A 15,041-nucleotide genomic window follows, 5' to 3' on the forward strand; every position below is an offset into this window, starting at 1 on the left:
AGCAATATGAGAATATAAATCTTCTATTCATTCAATAATAAAAGAAAACATACATTTTAAGAAAATATTCATATTTTTAGGTGTTCAGAGTACCTGAAACTGCTACTGTATTACTCAGGTAACGTTTACGAATATCTCCCCAATTACGTCTTCTAACATCTTTTATTTTTTGTTTTTGTTATTTTGCAAATGTCTTAAAATATGTTTACAGTGGTGGTGTCAAGTTTTCCGATCTCACCGAAAAAGAAGGTAATTCAACCAAATATGTTCATAAATAGACACATAAGAAATTTCAACAAGATTCAATAAAGAATACAATAAAAAGTTGACGACGCAACTGCCCAATTGGTTAAGCCAACACGTATTAATTAGATGCATTGCTTGTTTCGTTGTCGAGTTGCAAATTCAAATGTGTTTGCTCAGAAAAATATGTTTCTTAGATATCAGAGACTACTTCATTGCTATATATACTTTAACTCCAAAGTGACTTCCAAATGATGCTGTCCTTTTTATTAATAGGTCGTACCAAGAGGTACCATATCTAGTATCGCCTACTTTAAGGGAGTGTAGTCATTTGCAATATCACGACAATCCTATCGGCATATGTGTGTGAGATATTTGAGATTGATTTAAGGGTTAATTTTATTGAGTTCATACTAAGATTAGCTAAGCCTCTTTTGTTAACCCCTCGCGTTCTTAAATCTCCTTTATTATTGCTTATTTATATTCCACTTTTGCAATATGTAAACAACTAATTTTCAAGAGCATTATTTTCTTTTAATTTTAAGCGAGTATTCTCTTAATTAATTTGCCCATACGTTATATAATATAACATTACAATAACACACATTTGCTTAAGTTTATTTGATTCTCTATTCTCCAGAGTCTTGAATATTCTCCTTTCCTGTGCGAATTGTTGAATTCGATCGGTATTTATCTTTTATCATAACGTTCCCCAGTTGCATGATTTTCCGGGCTTTGATTGTTTTAATCAGGGCAGCGTGGATTTTTCTTACCAAATCGCTTATCCACATATGTATAAACTGGCGAAAATCATAACAGCGACAGTTATTTTGATTTCAATGTTTATTCCTCTTTCAATATTTTATTTGTTGAATTTAAGTAGATAAAAACGTTTTTTACCTGATAAGCACTAACTAAAGAAAATAAAAATTCAATATTAGTACCAACAGAATAAACAAAAATGAAAATTATTTTTAGATGCATTTGGAATAATTTAAAGATTTTTTTAAAAAATTAATTAAGTTTAACTTAAGACATTTTTCACATCTTGTGCTGGATCCATTCGAGGTAATAACTACTTGGTGCCAACAATCATAGATTCCGACAGATATAGTCAAGTTACTTTCGAAATAGAGCCACATTTTCCCATAATTCATTCACATGTTTGAGATTTGTCGTCTCACTTTGGTTCTTTTTTTTACAGAATTATACAATTTTATTATTTTTTCCAAGTTAGAAATTTAGGTCCACCTCATAAATGGGAAGCGATCGCCAAATTAATTCTAGTATGACCTATTTTCTTTTCAAGTACAGTACAAGGCACGAGACTGAATATTTTTGCAACTTTCAATAGATAATGTTCGTGTACAAACAACGCAAATAACCAGCAGTTTGCGTGTTATAAAATAATTTAATTAATATTCGATTGTTGACTAAATAAAAAAAGACTTAAACTGTAGCCAAGTTTCCAGATGGATTGTCAATGCTTTACAATGTTTGTAGAGTTATACGTATATTTTGTTGTTGTTGTTGTTGTTGTTGTTGTACTTGATGGTTAAACTAGTTGACAGCTACGTTCGCAGTTGATGTACATGATTGTAGATGGTACGTAGGGTTTTGCATTATCTCCTTAAATAAACGAAAATCGTGGTGAGATATCGCTCTTCGTACACCATTACGAATACAAAATATATTTGTTCATTGTTCTATATCGTGTATACAGGGAATATAAAAAGAGTTGATTGGCACCAATATAAAATGATAAGAAAAGCTTTCAATTTTGACGAAAATGGCATGCGTGCAAGTTTGTATGTGTATTCTGGTCACATGTTTCGTAACATTCGCTATATTATAATTTGGATAATATTATTCTTTTTTATTTTATTATGTTTGGGAAATAATTTTGTAAATTTAGCACCTCCGACACCAACAACTTTTACTTATAAGAATCTTCCTTTCGCCGCACCGGAACATAGTCTTATAGATTTGACGGCATCATGTCCACGTTGTTTGGCTAACGCTGCCTCGAAACCAAACGGCAGCGAAGGTGAGTGTGTGTACGCTCTTATTGAAAGAAGGCATATGTTTTTTTCGCTACAATGTGCACTTCTGTCCACCAGTCTCAGTTCTGTTTTAACGATTTTTTTCACAACACATTAACGCTTTTAGCCAATTTGTTTTCCCATGGCTATATATAAACGCATCATATCATCTTTAATCTTTAATATATATATATATCAAAGTTGTTTCTTGCAACGGACATAATCAGTGTTGTCACCTACGATTAATATTGGTACCAAGATTCTGAGATGATCCTACCAAAGGTTTTATAAGCAAAAACAAACGGCAGTAATTTTTTTACCCACCAGTGATTTTGTCATTCCGTTTGCACCATATAAAAACATCCCTTTACGCCTTGTCCGTCCACATGTTAATTTTCCACCTGTTTGTGGTAATCATATTACAGTCTTCATAAATGAAGGCATACAGTTGAAACTTGATATACATCAGTGTTGTCAATAAGACTCGTTAAACTAATCATCCTATTTTACATCTTAAGGCCACAAGTTTCGCTGAAACAATTCAAGCCAAATTTTGATATAGCTCCAAATAGTCCGACCCTTCGATTCGATTATTTGTTTCAGCCCATTGAGTGAAAGTTTTGTTAAAATTGGATTGGATTGATATTTTGATGAAATTAGAACTAACGAATTACCAGACCACACTAAATATGGGCTTTTTCTGGTCCACAAACAAAATATAATACAATATAATATCTTAGATTCCATAGGAAATCTCCTGTGCATTGTAAGCTCATGTGTTAGAGACAAGCAAGCTGGGAATTGTGAGCTGGCAGACGGGAGGCTCAATGAACACAATGGCGTTGATAAGGGGCCTTAACCAAGGATCCGATACGTCCGCTAATGGTGTGTTTGTCTGTGTACATTTCGCCTGTATGCCTGGCAATTTATTTTTTGCTAATAAAAACCTTTCATACTCATGGTCAACAGCTCGCATCTCTCTCCTTTGGCTGATTAATGAAAAAAAAGTATAACTAATATCACAACTCGTACATAACTGATAGAAAACAATATTTTAGTTAAACCTACTAAACATGCAGTGAAGCCTGTGAAACCTCTATACGGCTCTGAAAGGCTTATGTACTTGTTAGCTGTATTCGCTTACTGTTGTAAAAATGTATGCTTAACGCTTTGTACTACGCAATCATTGCTTATTCTATCAAGACTAACCATTCTCATTTACAGTGAAAGACCTTTGATTGAATAATAATGAATTAAACTGACAAATGGGCCGTAATCCAAAATGTTATGTCGGACAGGTAAACCCCTGTTCTAAATTTGATAAGTATATTTCAGTACACTAGCCTCAGTTTATCTTGGTTGCTGAATATATCATTGAAAAGGTCCACGATAGCCGAACGAAAGAAGACAATTACGTTTTGTCAAAAATACTAGCATGGAGGCCACCGTAGCGCAGAGGTTAGCATATCCGCCTATGACGCTGAACGCCTGGGTTCGAATCCTGGCGAGACCATCAGAAAAATTTTCAGCGACACACCTTTCGGACTCGGTTTAAACTTGAATTGGACTGCAGCTTAAACTTGAATTGGACTGCACTCATTGATATGTGACAAGTTTGCTTATTGGAATGTTCATGGGAAAAATTTGCAGTTTGCATACCAGCACGGATGTACGATTATACACCAGAGATCCGGCACCAGTCAAAATAATAGTCTATCTACATCGAAGAGACAAAAAAATGACGTTGCAAAATCATATACCAATATCATGAACATACCTTGTTGAAAATATTGACAACGCGCGTGTTGATTTTGTCTACCAGTGACCCGACTTTCATTTCTTTCTTACAAAATGTGTATGTTTACCAACCTTAAGTTAAAATGATTTAAAACCTATGCGATTGTGATCCAATGTGGCAAGCCGTTTGTAAGCACACAATCAGGGGATGATGGAAAATAGGTTCGACTTAAAAAAATCTGTACTCTAGACGTTGTCATAATGTGGATGTCTGTGACTATTGTTAGCGATTTGTTCACAAAAAACTGTTGTTGATTTATGTAGAGGCAAAAATAGAAGACATGTGTATCGGCCTTAACCTAACAAGAGGGCAAAGTAAACATTCGGCTTACGATTACTTATAACTTTGTTATTTTAGGTATACTCGAACCTCTGTATAATGAACTTCCACATAACGAATTTTTTCTATAACGAATAAAAATTAAAAGCGCAACATTTTTCAACATTTTCACTTATTTTAACCTCCCAATAACGAATTTTTTAAAGCGCAATTTTAACAAACTTTTTTATTAAAGTTTATACAAAAAAAGAAGTATTATGGGCGAATTGGCACCAACTTTGAAAAGGTAATACTTTAAACCTTAAATTAACTTACGAATTTACTTATTCCTGTCGTTAAGGTTAAGTTTTGGGGTTTGTGTTATGAGACTGATTAGACGCAGGTGTAATGGGTATTCAAAAATAACTATTTTATTTTTAAATATTCGAAAGAGAAGACAAGTATCTACTATCTATTAGTTACAAAAAACATCCTTGTAAGATGCTTATTTTGTATATTTGTAGTGTTCTAAAGTTTTTCACTGTATTCTGTTCCATAATGAAATATGCTATTAACTTCTAACTTACTCCTTTTCTAGTTCCGCTATACTAACTAACTGGATTACATTATTTTTTGCGTTTTAAATATTTGTTACCCAGGTAACCTATATATAGTTTTATGAATATTATGACGGTATGTTGATTATGCTTGCCATTCGAACAAATGTTTGGTCTTATTTCAGTTCCTAACAGCATTTGGCTGAATAAAACAAAAATAATGTAGGATAACACATTTCTGTTTTTTTTTTTCTTATACAGATTTGCGCGTAAATGTGTTTAAGTAGTCTTGATTACGTATAAAATGAAAACAGATTTTGTTTATATATATGTATAGACACATAGTTATGTGCGCATACACAAAATTAGAAAAACGTTCTTAATAATAATGTAGATGCGTGCATTAGGATCTATCGACAGTAGCAGGCAATTCTCCCATGAAAAGTTTTGAAATTTAGTGATTTTAAATTAAAATTTAGTACTATAATAATGTAGCGAATAAGTTTCGGTAGTAAACTTTTTGATAAACCGCTTATAATGAAACATGGGTTCGATTCCCACCAAACGTTTTATTCTGTCGCTACAAAATAAAAAGTAGTTTAACAATGTGCTAAAATTGTCTGAATGAGTCTGTTAAAAAGACTGCTCCACTAACCTTATCATATATAAATTAAAACACTTTCATTAAACACCCAGCAAAATTGTTGTTTCCAAAGATGTAGAAAAAATGTAGTTTTTGGGGATCTGAATATACTCTAAAACTGCACCAAATTTTACCCTTTTAATATAGGGTTGTCGCAAAGTAAATCCAAAATTTTGCTACGTCGTTTTCAGTGAATCTTATTCGCTCTTTTATTGTTGCGTTGGTTTTGCGTTAGGTTAAGTTGAAAAGAGGGTGCAGATATTAATCCGCCCCATGCCACTATGGACATACACCTAAGCCAGTAATCGGCTTGTTGTGCGCTCTTAAAAGTATAAAGTAACCTCTAAAAAGAAAATTTTAAGGTAGAAATTCCGTGCTACTTACAAAATCCTTAATTGTTTTCAATACTACTCCCCTTGGTTGGTTCATGTCTAATATTATGACCCACCTAAGTGCCGTTATCTGTTAGACGCGAATGCTCCAACGTCTCATCATCTTCCCCACGAGCCCTACACTTGCTATCACTTGCCGCACCGATTTTACATAAGAGAGCTCGTAGTCCTATATGTCCCGTTATGATACCAATAGCTGTACTGACGTCCTTCTTGCTTCCTTTCAGTCATAGCCTCGTCTTCTCACGATCTGGTTTCCCCCATAGGATTTTCGCCGTCCTACCGACCCTTTCGCTGTTCCACAATGTTCCCTTAACTCGGACTGCGTCGACCTGAGAGGTTTCGGGTTAACCAAGTTTATTGATGGCAGTCCTCTGGCCTTCACCGCCAAATCGTCTGCCCTTTCATTTCTCCTTACTCTGTTATGGCCCGGCACCCAAACGATGCGGATTTTGCCATCCTCAGAGAAGGCGTTAATCTCCTTCTTACACTGCAAGACTGTTCGTGACCTTACCGTCGTGGTTGTTATTGCCCTTATGGTAATTTTACTGTCGGTAAAGATGTTTACACTCGACGTCCTCGCGTTAGCACCACACCACTTCACGCATTCCGTGATCACCCGGATCTCCGCTTGCAGGACCATATTATGGTCAGGCATTCTCAAACAGGTCTCAGTCCCTGTGTTCTCAATGTAGACCCCAAGGCCCACTCTGTCCTCTAGCTTTGATCCATTCGTGTAACATGATGTTCCTGATGGAAAAACTAGGGTTCCGCCAATCCAAATCTGTGTCGATGGCAGCAGTGCCTCGCTCTCGACTTCAAGGTTAATCTCAGGTATCCGATCGGAAACCGCTTCCCTTCCTTCCAGGTTTCCTACCGTCGCCTCGATTATACTGCGATGGTATGCGCTGCTCCCATCTTCAATCCATTCTCCCATCGCCTTAAGTCTCATAGCCGCAGTGGCTAACTCATACTTAATCTTATGTCAATGGGTCAGATATCTAGAATAGTTTCCAGTGCCCTAGTGGGCGTGGTTCTCATCGCTCCGCCTATGCCAAGACAACATGTTCTCTGACCCTGTTGTATGGCCCTTATGTTGCACTTTTTCTCCATAGCAGTCCACCAAACTACTGAGGCGTAAGTAAGTATTGGTCTAATCACGCTCCTGTAGTGGATTATCCTTGGATTCAGGCCCCATTTCGAGCCTACGGCCCGTGTACATTGTGCCCAACATCTGTGAGCCTTCTCAGTACGCTCCTGAAGGTGACACTTCCAATCCAATTTCCTGTCCAAGATCACACCCAAGTATTTGGGTGTGATCCGAACCCGAACGTAGCTCGTTCGGGTCTTTACCCCTTAGAAGTATTATAACATCGTCTGCGTAGCAGACGGGTTCAAATCCCTCCTCAGTCGTCATCCCTAATAGGTCATTTATGGTGGTCACCCATAGAAGTGGCGATTAAATGGTTGAAGCCCCTCAAGGATTCCTTCACCATAAATTCCGTTATTTAAAACCTTCGATCATCGTCATTATTCCAAGATTCCGGTGTCTCCGTGAGTCCCTTCGTATCCTGTGGTAAATGGGTTTTCATCAAAAGCCTCAACATGTCCTCCGTTGTCTCTGCTCTCACTCCTATGTCGTCTACTACAGTTTCAGTTTGGACATGGGTTTTTGAGAGAAACTTTTTTATCTTGGCGGCGTTATTAACGCTATCGACCTGGTGGCAGAAAAACTTCCAGGAGGCACGTTTTGTCGCTCTGGTAAACTTATTGTATTCCTTGAGCCGTGTGTAATACACATCCCAATAAACTTCCGCCTTTTTACGACGTGCTCTGTAAAAATTCTGCGGACCTCTTTCCCAATATTGCGAATCTCCCCGGTCATCCAGGGTTTTTCTTGGGCTGATATCATTTCCGAAGAAGACAACTATCTTCGAAGGACCCCACCAGTGCAGTCGTAATCCTGTTCACATTTTAGTCAATGTTTTCCATGCTTGGACAATCTAAATTATCTTGCCCAAGTCTTCTTCTGAGTAGCCTTCCATTTTTTGTCCAGTTGGTTTTCAACTTATTCCGGAAGTTTATCGGATTCGGCCCTGGCCGTTCTTTTCTAAACCTAATGTAGGGATTGTCAGAGAACAAGTGTTCCATGGAGACCCTCAATCCTGAACCTCATCGATTAGATTTTCCGAACATATCGTCACATCTAATACCTCCTCCCTAATCCTATTAACAAAGGTTGCGGTGTTACCAATAATACATGACATAAAAAATTGATCACAAACAAATTATAAAACTCAGTTTACATCTAGATTATTTTTAAATTCGAAAATCGGTCGCAATAAATCTCACATATTTATGAACATATGTTTATGGACGACATTTAGGAATGTATTGAATGACATATGTGTGTTTAAGGTGTAAATTTTAGCCGATTCGGAGAAATATGAAACTCAATTTATCAAATCGGGAGATCGGTTTATATGTGGGCCTATATGGACCTATACATATATGCAGCCTTTGGCGCGAGAGTCAATTAACAATATTTCCAGTTGTTACAAATTGAATGACTAGATATGTACCTCCATCCTATTTATATATACAGCGGTCAAAAAAAGTATTCATCATTAGCAAAATTGATAATAAATTCACTTATTTTGGGTAATTGAAGAAAATTTAAAGTAAACAAATAATGCAGTTTTATGCAATAGTTTATTTTTCATAATATGTTTTAAAATAAATTCAAAAAATAAATTTAATTAGCGCAAAAAATGCAATTTTATATAATAACACCAAAAACAGAACAAAAAAAGTATTCATCATTGATGTGCTATCATCAAAGTCAAATTCAAATATTATTTGGAAATCCCCCTTTTCTGTTTTATTTAGTAAAGGAGGCTTTGCCCTTGACAGCAAATATTTAATTTCATTGAAAATATAGTTTTTGTCAAAATGGGTCGTAAGCAAAACGAGGTTTCTGATGAGGTAAAAGTTTTGATAATAAAACACTACAGGAATGGTTTAACTCAAAAAACTATCAGTGAAATATTAAATAGACCACGATCTACTATACAATCCATCATCAGAAAGTGGACAGAAACGAAAACTGTTGACAATAAACCAAGATCTGGTCGACCAAAAGCACTTTCAGTTGGAGATGTGCGTTGGCTAGTGCGGCAAGTTCAGAAAACTCCGAAGACAAATGCGACCATTCTTCGTAAAAACACTATGGAATATTTAGGGAAGGAAGTTACTACACAAACAATTCGAAATACACTCAAAAGGCATAGTTACAGAGGAAGAACTGCACGTAAGAAGCCCTTTATAAATAAAATAAACCGAGTGAAAAGGCTAAACTTCGCAAAAATGTATGTAAAACAGCCCGAATCATTTTGGAAAACAGTCATTTTTGCAGACGAGAGCAAGTTTAATCTTTTTGGGTGCGATGGAAAGGTCATAGTGTACAGAAAACCAAATACAGAGCTTGAAGAACGAAACACAGTTGCTACTGTAAAACATGGTGGAGGTGGTTTAATGGTTTGGGGGTGTATGGCGGCTTCAGGAGCGGGAAATCTTGAAATTATTAATGGAGTAATGGATCATAAGTATTACATTGACATTTTAAAGAGGAATTTAAAAGATAGTGCTGTAAAACTTGGGCTTGGTAATAACTTTCAATATTATCAAGATAATGACCCCAAACATTCTGCTTTAAATACCAAGATGTGGATGCTGTATAACTGCCCCAAAGTCATTAAAACTCCTCCTCAAAGTCCCGACTTGAACCCAATTGAACATCTTTGGGAACATCTCGAACGCAAATTGAGAACGCGCAATTTTTCGAGCAAGAGTCAAATGCAACAGGTGATAATGGAGGAATGGACTAATATAGACCAAAATATAACCGCTAAATTAGTCCAATCGATGTCAAACCGTTTAAAAGAAGTTATAAGACGCGGTGGTCGAATAACAAAGTATTAATTTTTTTAAATTATGTTATTTATTTTTTTGTTTTTTTGCAATGATGAATACTTTTTTTGTTTAATTTTTTGTGTTCAGCTGTTAAATGGCCCTTTTTGTTCCAATAAATACTATTTTTTTCTTTAAAAACAATGAAATTGTGTACATATATATCACACAAGCACTACTGCATCATTAGTTTAATATGTTTTTATTCCAATTGTCTTTTGTAGACTTATTAAAAAAAAAAACATTGAATGATGAATACTTTTTTTGACCGCTGTAGATTTATTTATTTGTTCAAAACCAAATACTAACTACTGCCAAATACATATCATTCACATAATACACAGCGCCTCGTAAATGACTGGTAATATGGCATGGCAAATACATTGCGGCTCTTCTTAACTAATCATATTATAGTTGGCTTTGCATTCCCGAATTGCATCATGTCAGCGCTTGGAAATAGTCTACTAATTAAATTAGAAATTATTGCCTATATGTATTCAACAAAAAATTATTTGTTGTTTATATTGTCGTTTAAAATGCACACCTTAGATGTATGTTGTGTTACATGTTTTTAGTTGTTGTCTTTCTATTTATTTTTTATTAGTTCCAACATATAATAAATATATACTCAAATACAGAAAAGGTAAAGCATTGGCTAATATGGCCATCAGCTTAAACAGTTACAAAAATTCGTTTATAACATACAATTTTTATTCTATTTATTAAACTCATAGTAAATATATAGAACAATCAAGCATTAGCTACAAGGGGGCTATCAGCTAAAAAACTTTTATAGGAAGTTTTACATTAGAAACCAAATTGGAAATTATATGTATGTTGTCAGCAGATGGTGCTACGAGAATATCCAGGCCTTTATTGCCAAGGGTTTTTGTGGGCGATTGGGTTGGCTGGTGCGTTTTCGTTTTCCAAAAAGGTTTTCCATTATTAAAGGCGCAGAACAGGCAAATTTGGTGAAAGTATTACAGGCTAGGCCTACATGACCGGGTTTCCAACACAGTTTATTTTTGTATATACGCTTGGAACACATAGGGGATTACCTATGGAAAATAAGATTACAAACCAAGAACTGTAGCATGCAGTGCAACTTCTCTTCATGTGTCAAAAAATTGATAATGAAGAGTTGTTGTACAGCAAGCCGCAATTGTTGTGGTAACCTTAGTTTCCATAGGAATTCCCCTGTGTGTTCTAAGGTTATATACCAGGAAAACGTAAGCTTAGATCTGTGGCCCTTAATCACATCCGAAACGTCCACTAATGGTGCGTTTGTTCTGTGTCTGACCCGCTTGTGTGTCGGGCAATTTCTTTTCTGTAATCAATAAAAACCTTTCATTCTGCTTATTCATACTCATTCTCAAGGTCACACAGAATGAGTATGATATACATAGCTGTTGTATCGATATACATAGCTGTTGTAGGTTCTTTTTGTTGCATTTTTCCCGTATGTATTTGTTGTAGCCACAATTGGATGCGGAGATAGCGATCCTCGTCAAGCTCCAAAGGTGAGCAAGCCCGGTCCAATCACGGCGGGAACATTATGGCCATTGGTCATTTAAAGGCGCCAATAACTTGCCTTGTCATATCGAGTATCACAGGCACTGAGTATTTAAGCCAGTGCCGCCAGTCCTCTCATGATCATAGTCAGCCCATACGGGATTTTAAAGATTTTTTGTTATATATACCCAAGATGGTTGTTGTCTGAAGTTCGGGAGGAACTCGTTGCCTTTTTACTTGCTTTAATTTTTTTGGCGGGCTGCAGCACCCCCAAGAAAAATGTCTAGTTACGCCAATGGTCTTGGATCAGATGGTCAACTATTTCGAACTACATACATTAAAAATAATAATTATACGCTTTTTGAAACAAAAAGCGTATAATTAACCAATTGACGTGGTTAAGGGTACAAAACGAAATAAAACGCAAACAATTAACAAATTTATGAATATTTTTAATTTCGAATGCTTTCAAAAAACGTTAGTCCCGGCAATTTTAATTGTTGGCGAGAAAGAGGAACAGCAGACAAAATTGTCTCCGCCTAAGGCTTGGTATTACGGTGTGTATATAAAATGTTACGAGTGTTTTCCTCTTGTGGAATATAATTACAAAATAAAACAAGTAAGAGCCTGCTAAGTTAGGCGGGCCGTATCTTATATACCCTCCACCATGGACCGTGTTTGTTGAGGTTTTTGCGCGGTATCTCTTTTTAGGCAAACAAAGAATAATGGATAAGAATTGTTAGGCTATTAGAGCTCTATGAAGTTATAGTCCAATTCGGATCATAAGTGAATTGTATATTGAAGACCATAGCAGAAGTCATTGTGTAATATTTTAGTCTATTCCGATGAGAATTGCGCCTTGTAGGGGCCCAAGAAGCAGAATCGGGAGATCGGTTTATATGGGAGCTGTATCAGGCCAAAGACCGATTCAGACCATATTGGACACGTATGTTGATGGTCATAAGAGAAGAAGATGTACAAAATTTTATCCAAATCGGATAAGAATTGCACCCTCTAGAGGCATAAGAAGTCAAGATCCCAGATCAGTTTATATGGCAGCTATATTAGGTTATGAACAGATTTGACCTTACTTAGCACAGTTGTTGGAAGTCATTACAAAACACTTCATGTAAAATTTCAGCCAAATCGGATGAGAATTGCGTCCTCTATTGGCTCAAGAAATCAAGATCCAAGATCGGTTTATATGCCAGCTATTGGGTTGCCCAAAAAGTAATTGCGAATTTTTCATATAGTCGGCGTTGACAAATTTTTTCACAGCTTGTGACTCTGTAATTGCATTCTTTCTTCTGTCATTTATCAGCTGTTACTTTTAGCTTGCTTTAGAAAAAAAGTGTAAAAAAAGTATATTTGATTAAAGTTCATTCTAAGCTTTATTAAAAATGCATTTACTTTCTTTTAAAAAATCCGCAATTGCTTTTTGGGCAACCCAATACTTTAAACACTGAGAAGACTCGATTATACCGCGATGGTATGAGCTGCTCCCATCCTCAATCCTTTCTCCCATCGCCTTAAGTCTCATAGCCGCAGTGGCTGCCTCACATGCCAAGGCAACATGTTCTCTGAATTTGTTGTATTGTTCTTATGTTACACGTTTTCTCCATATCAGTCCACTAAACTACTAAGGCGTAAGTAAGTATTGGTCTAATCACGCTTTTGTAAAGCCAGTGGACTATCCTCGGATTCAGGCCCCATTTCGAGCCTACGGCCTGTGTACATAGTGCCCAACATCTGTGAGCCTTCCCAGTACGCCCCTGAATGTGACACATCCAATTAACTTTCCTATCCAAGATCACTCCTAAGTATTTGACCTTTTCAGATATCGAAATCGTTTTATTGACGAAACGCGGTGCGTCAAATTGACCTTTCCTTGTTGTTCTTCGTGAACAGACGTTTTTCAGTTTTCATGACGATCAAGAATATATATACTTTGTGGGGTCTTCGATAATGAAGATCAAGGCATGATTCTATTCTGTTGGGTAACTCCGCTGTGGCGTGGTTTCTTGACCCTGTTTGATAATAAAGGCAAAAAGCAAGGGTATTAAAAGAAAATTTGTTATCACGCTATTAATAAGGTACAAATACAATTGAATTTAAATTTATTTTTATGTAAATCTGTTCTTTTCCTTTTTTATATTTTTAACATTTAAAAATCTCTAAGAAAAATTATTGTAGTGAACAGGTTTATTTGTTATAAACTCAATTTATACTAAACTCAAAAAAATATGTATATATACATAACTGAGATTTACACATTCAAGAGAGTTCCTTATGAGAGCGCAATCTTTTAGCTTTTGAATTACATCAAACAAAAGAAAAATCACTCTTATATGATAAAACCTTAGGAATTACTTATCTCTATTTACAACTACAATAAGAGTTAATGAGGGGAGTGTGTTGAGTGACTGACTGGCGGAAGCAATGGTTAAGGCCTAATGCAAAATTACGCCATGAGAATTCCAACGCCAATCTCAAGATTCATAACAGCTGCTTCAGGAATTGTCTGTTTTCTTTTCGTTACAGTGATATAAATGAAATGTAACATTCTCGACATACTTGGAATTTAATTAACCGAATTTTTTAATTAAACGGTGCTCACTCTTTAGCAAAAAACATCTCTTTTTTAAATTTTTGGTGTTTTCATGTATATGTTCAATGTACCGTTATTCACATTTGCAATAAGTACTCATGTCCGAAATTGTTCATTACAAAATGGATTTCTAAACCTGTGTCTCAAATGATAAAAGTATCAGAACCTCAAATCCCAACAAAAACTTATAATAGAAAAATGTGTGGTATAAATAATCGCTTACGCCAAGGGATCAGAAAGTGCAGTTAAAACCAATTAATCCTAGAGTAATAAAGGGTGATTTTTTAGAGCTATAGGAAAGTTTTTCAAAGAAAAAAAAAACAATAAAATTCAGGAAAACACATGAAATCTTTATTTAAATCGATAGTACGGTCCATACAATTTAATGTTTGAAGATTATTTCATGCAAATGTTGACCGTGACTGCGCCTCAAATGTTCCATCCGCTTAGTCCAATTTTGGCACACTCTTTCCGACATTTCCAACGTGAAATAAAATGTTCAACGAACTCACCTCTCAATAAGTCCATTGCTACGCGTGCTATGTGGCATGTGGCATGTGGCACCGTTTTGTTGAAACGACATGTCATGCAAGACATGCTCTTGTATTTTGGGTAAAAAATGTTGGATATCATCTCCCGGTAGCGCTCACCGTTACGTTACGACTCGCATCATCATTGAAAAAGTACGGTCCAATGATGCAACCAGCCCATAAACCGCACCAAACTGTGACTTTCTGGATGCATTGGTAGGTCTTCCAATACTTCTGGCTGATCTTCACTCCAAAATCCATAATTATTCATATTTACGTTCCCATTGAGCCAAAAATGGGCTTATTCGTAAAAAGGAAGAAGCGCGCGATGAACTTTCTTAACAGAACACCCATTTTGATAATAAAACTCAATAATTAACAAGCTTTGTTCGTTTGTAAAACACTATTCATGGTTATATTGTAGACCAAACTGAATATGTTGGACAGTGAAACAAAACACAAAAAGATAATAGCTAAAACATTTCCCTT

The 15,041-nt window shown here is 35.9% G+C and overlaps 1 protein-coding gene across 4 annotated transcripts in view; it reads left to right on the forward strand.

Annotated features, from left to right (window-relative positions):
- The window catches only part of LOC106094161 (TRPL translocation defect protein 14), a 61,304-nt gene that overhangs the window by 11,734 nt on the left and 34,529 nt on the right, over window positions 1–15,041 (forward strand). For 2 of the 4 annotated variants that reach the window (XM_013261355.2, XM_013261357.2), the window contains exons 3-5: window positions 81–118; window positions 212–249; window positions 2,159–2,290. In XM_013261355.2, coding sequence (XP_013116809.1) covers window positions 81–118; window positions 212–249; window positions 2,159–2,290 — 208 coding nt within the window. The remainder of the gene's footprint in view (window positions 1–80; window positions 119–211; window positions 250–2,158; window positions 2,291–15,041) is intronic. The other 2 variants (XM_013261358.2, XM_013261359.2) reach the window with 1 other exon arrangement.

This window comes from Stomoxys calcitrans, chromosome 5, assembly GCF_963082655.1.
Source record: "Stomoxys calcitrans chromosome 5, idStoCalc2.1, whole genome shotgun sequence".
Lineage (NCBI taxonomy): Eukaryota > Metazoa > Arthropoda > Insecta > Diptera > Muscidae > Stomoxys > Stomoxys calcitrans.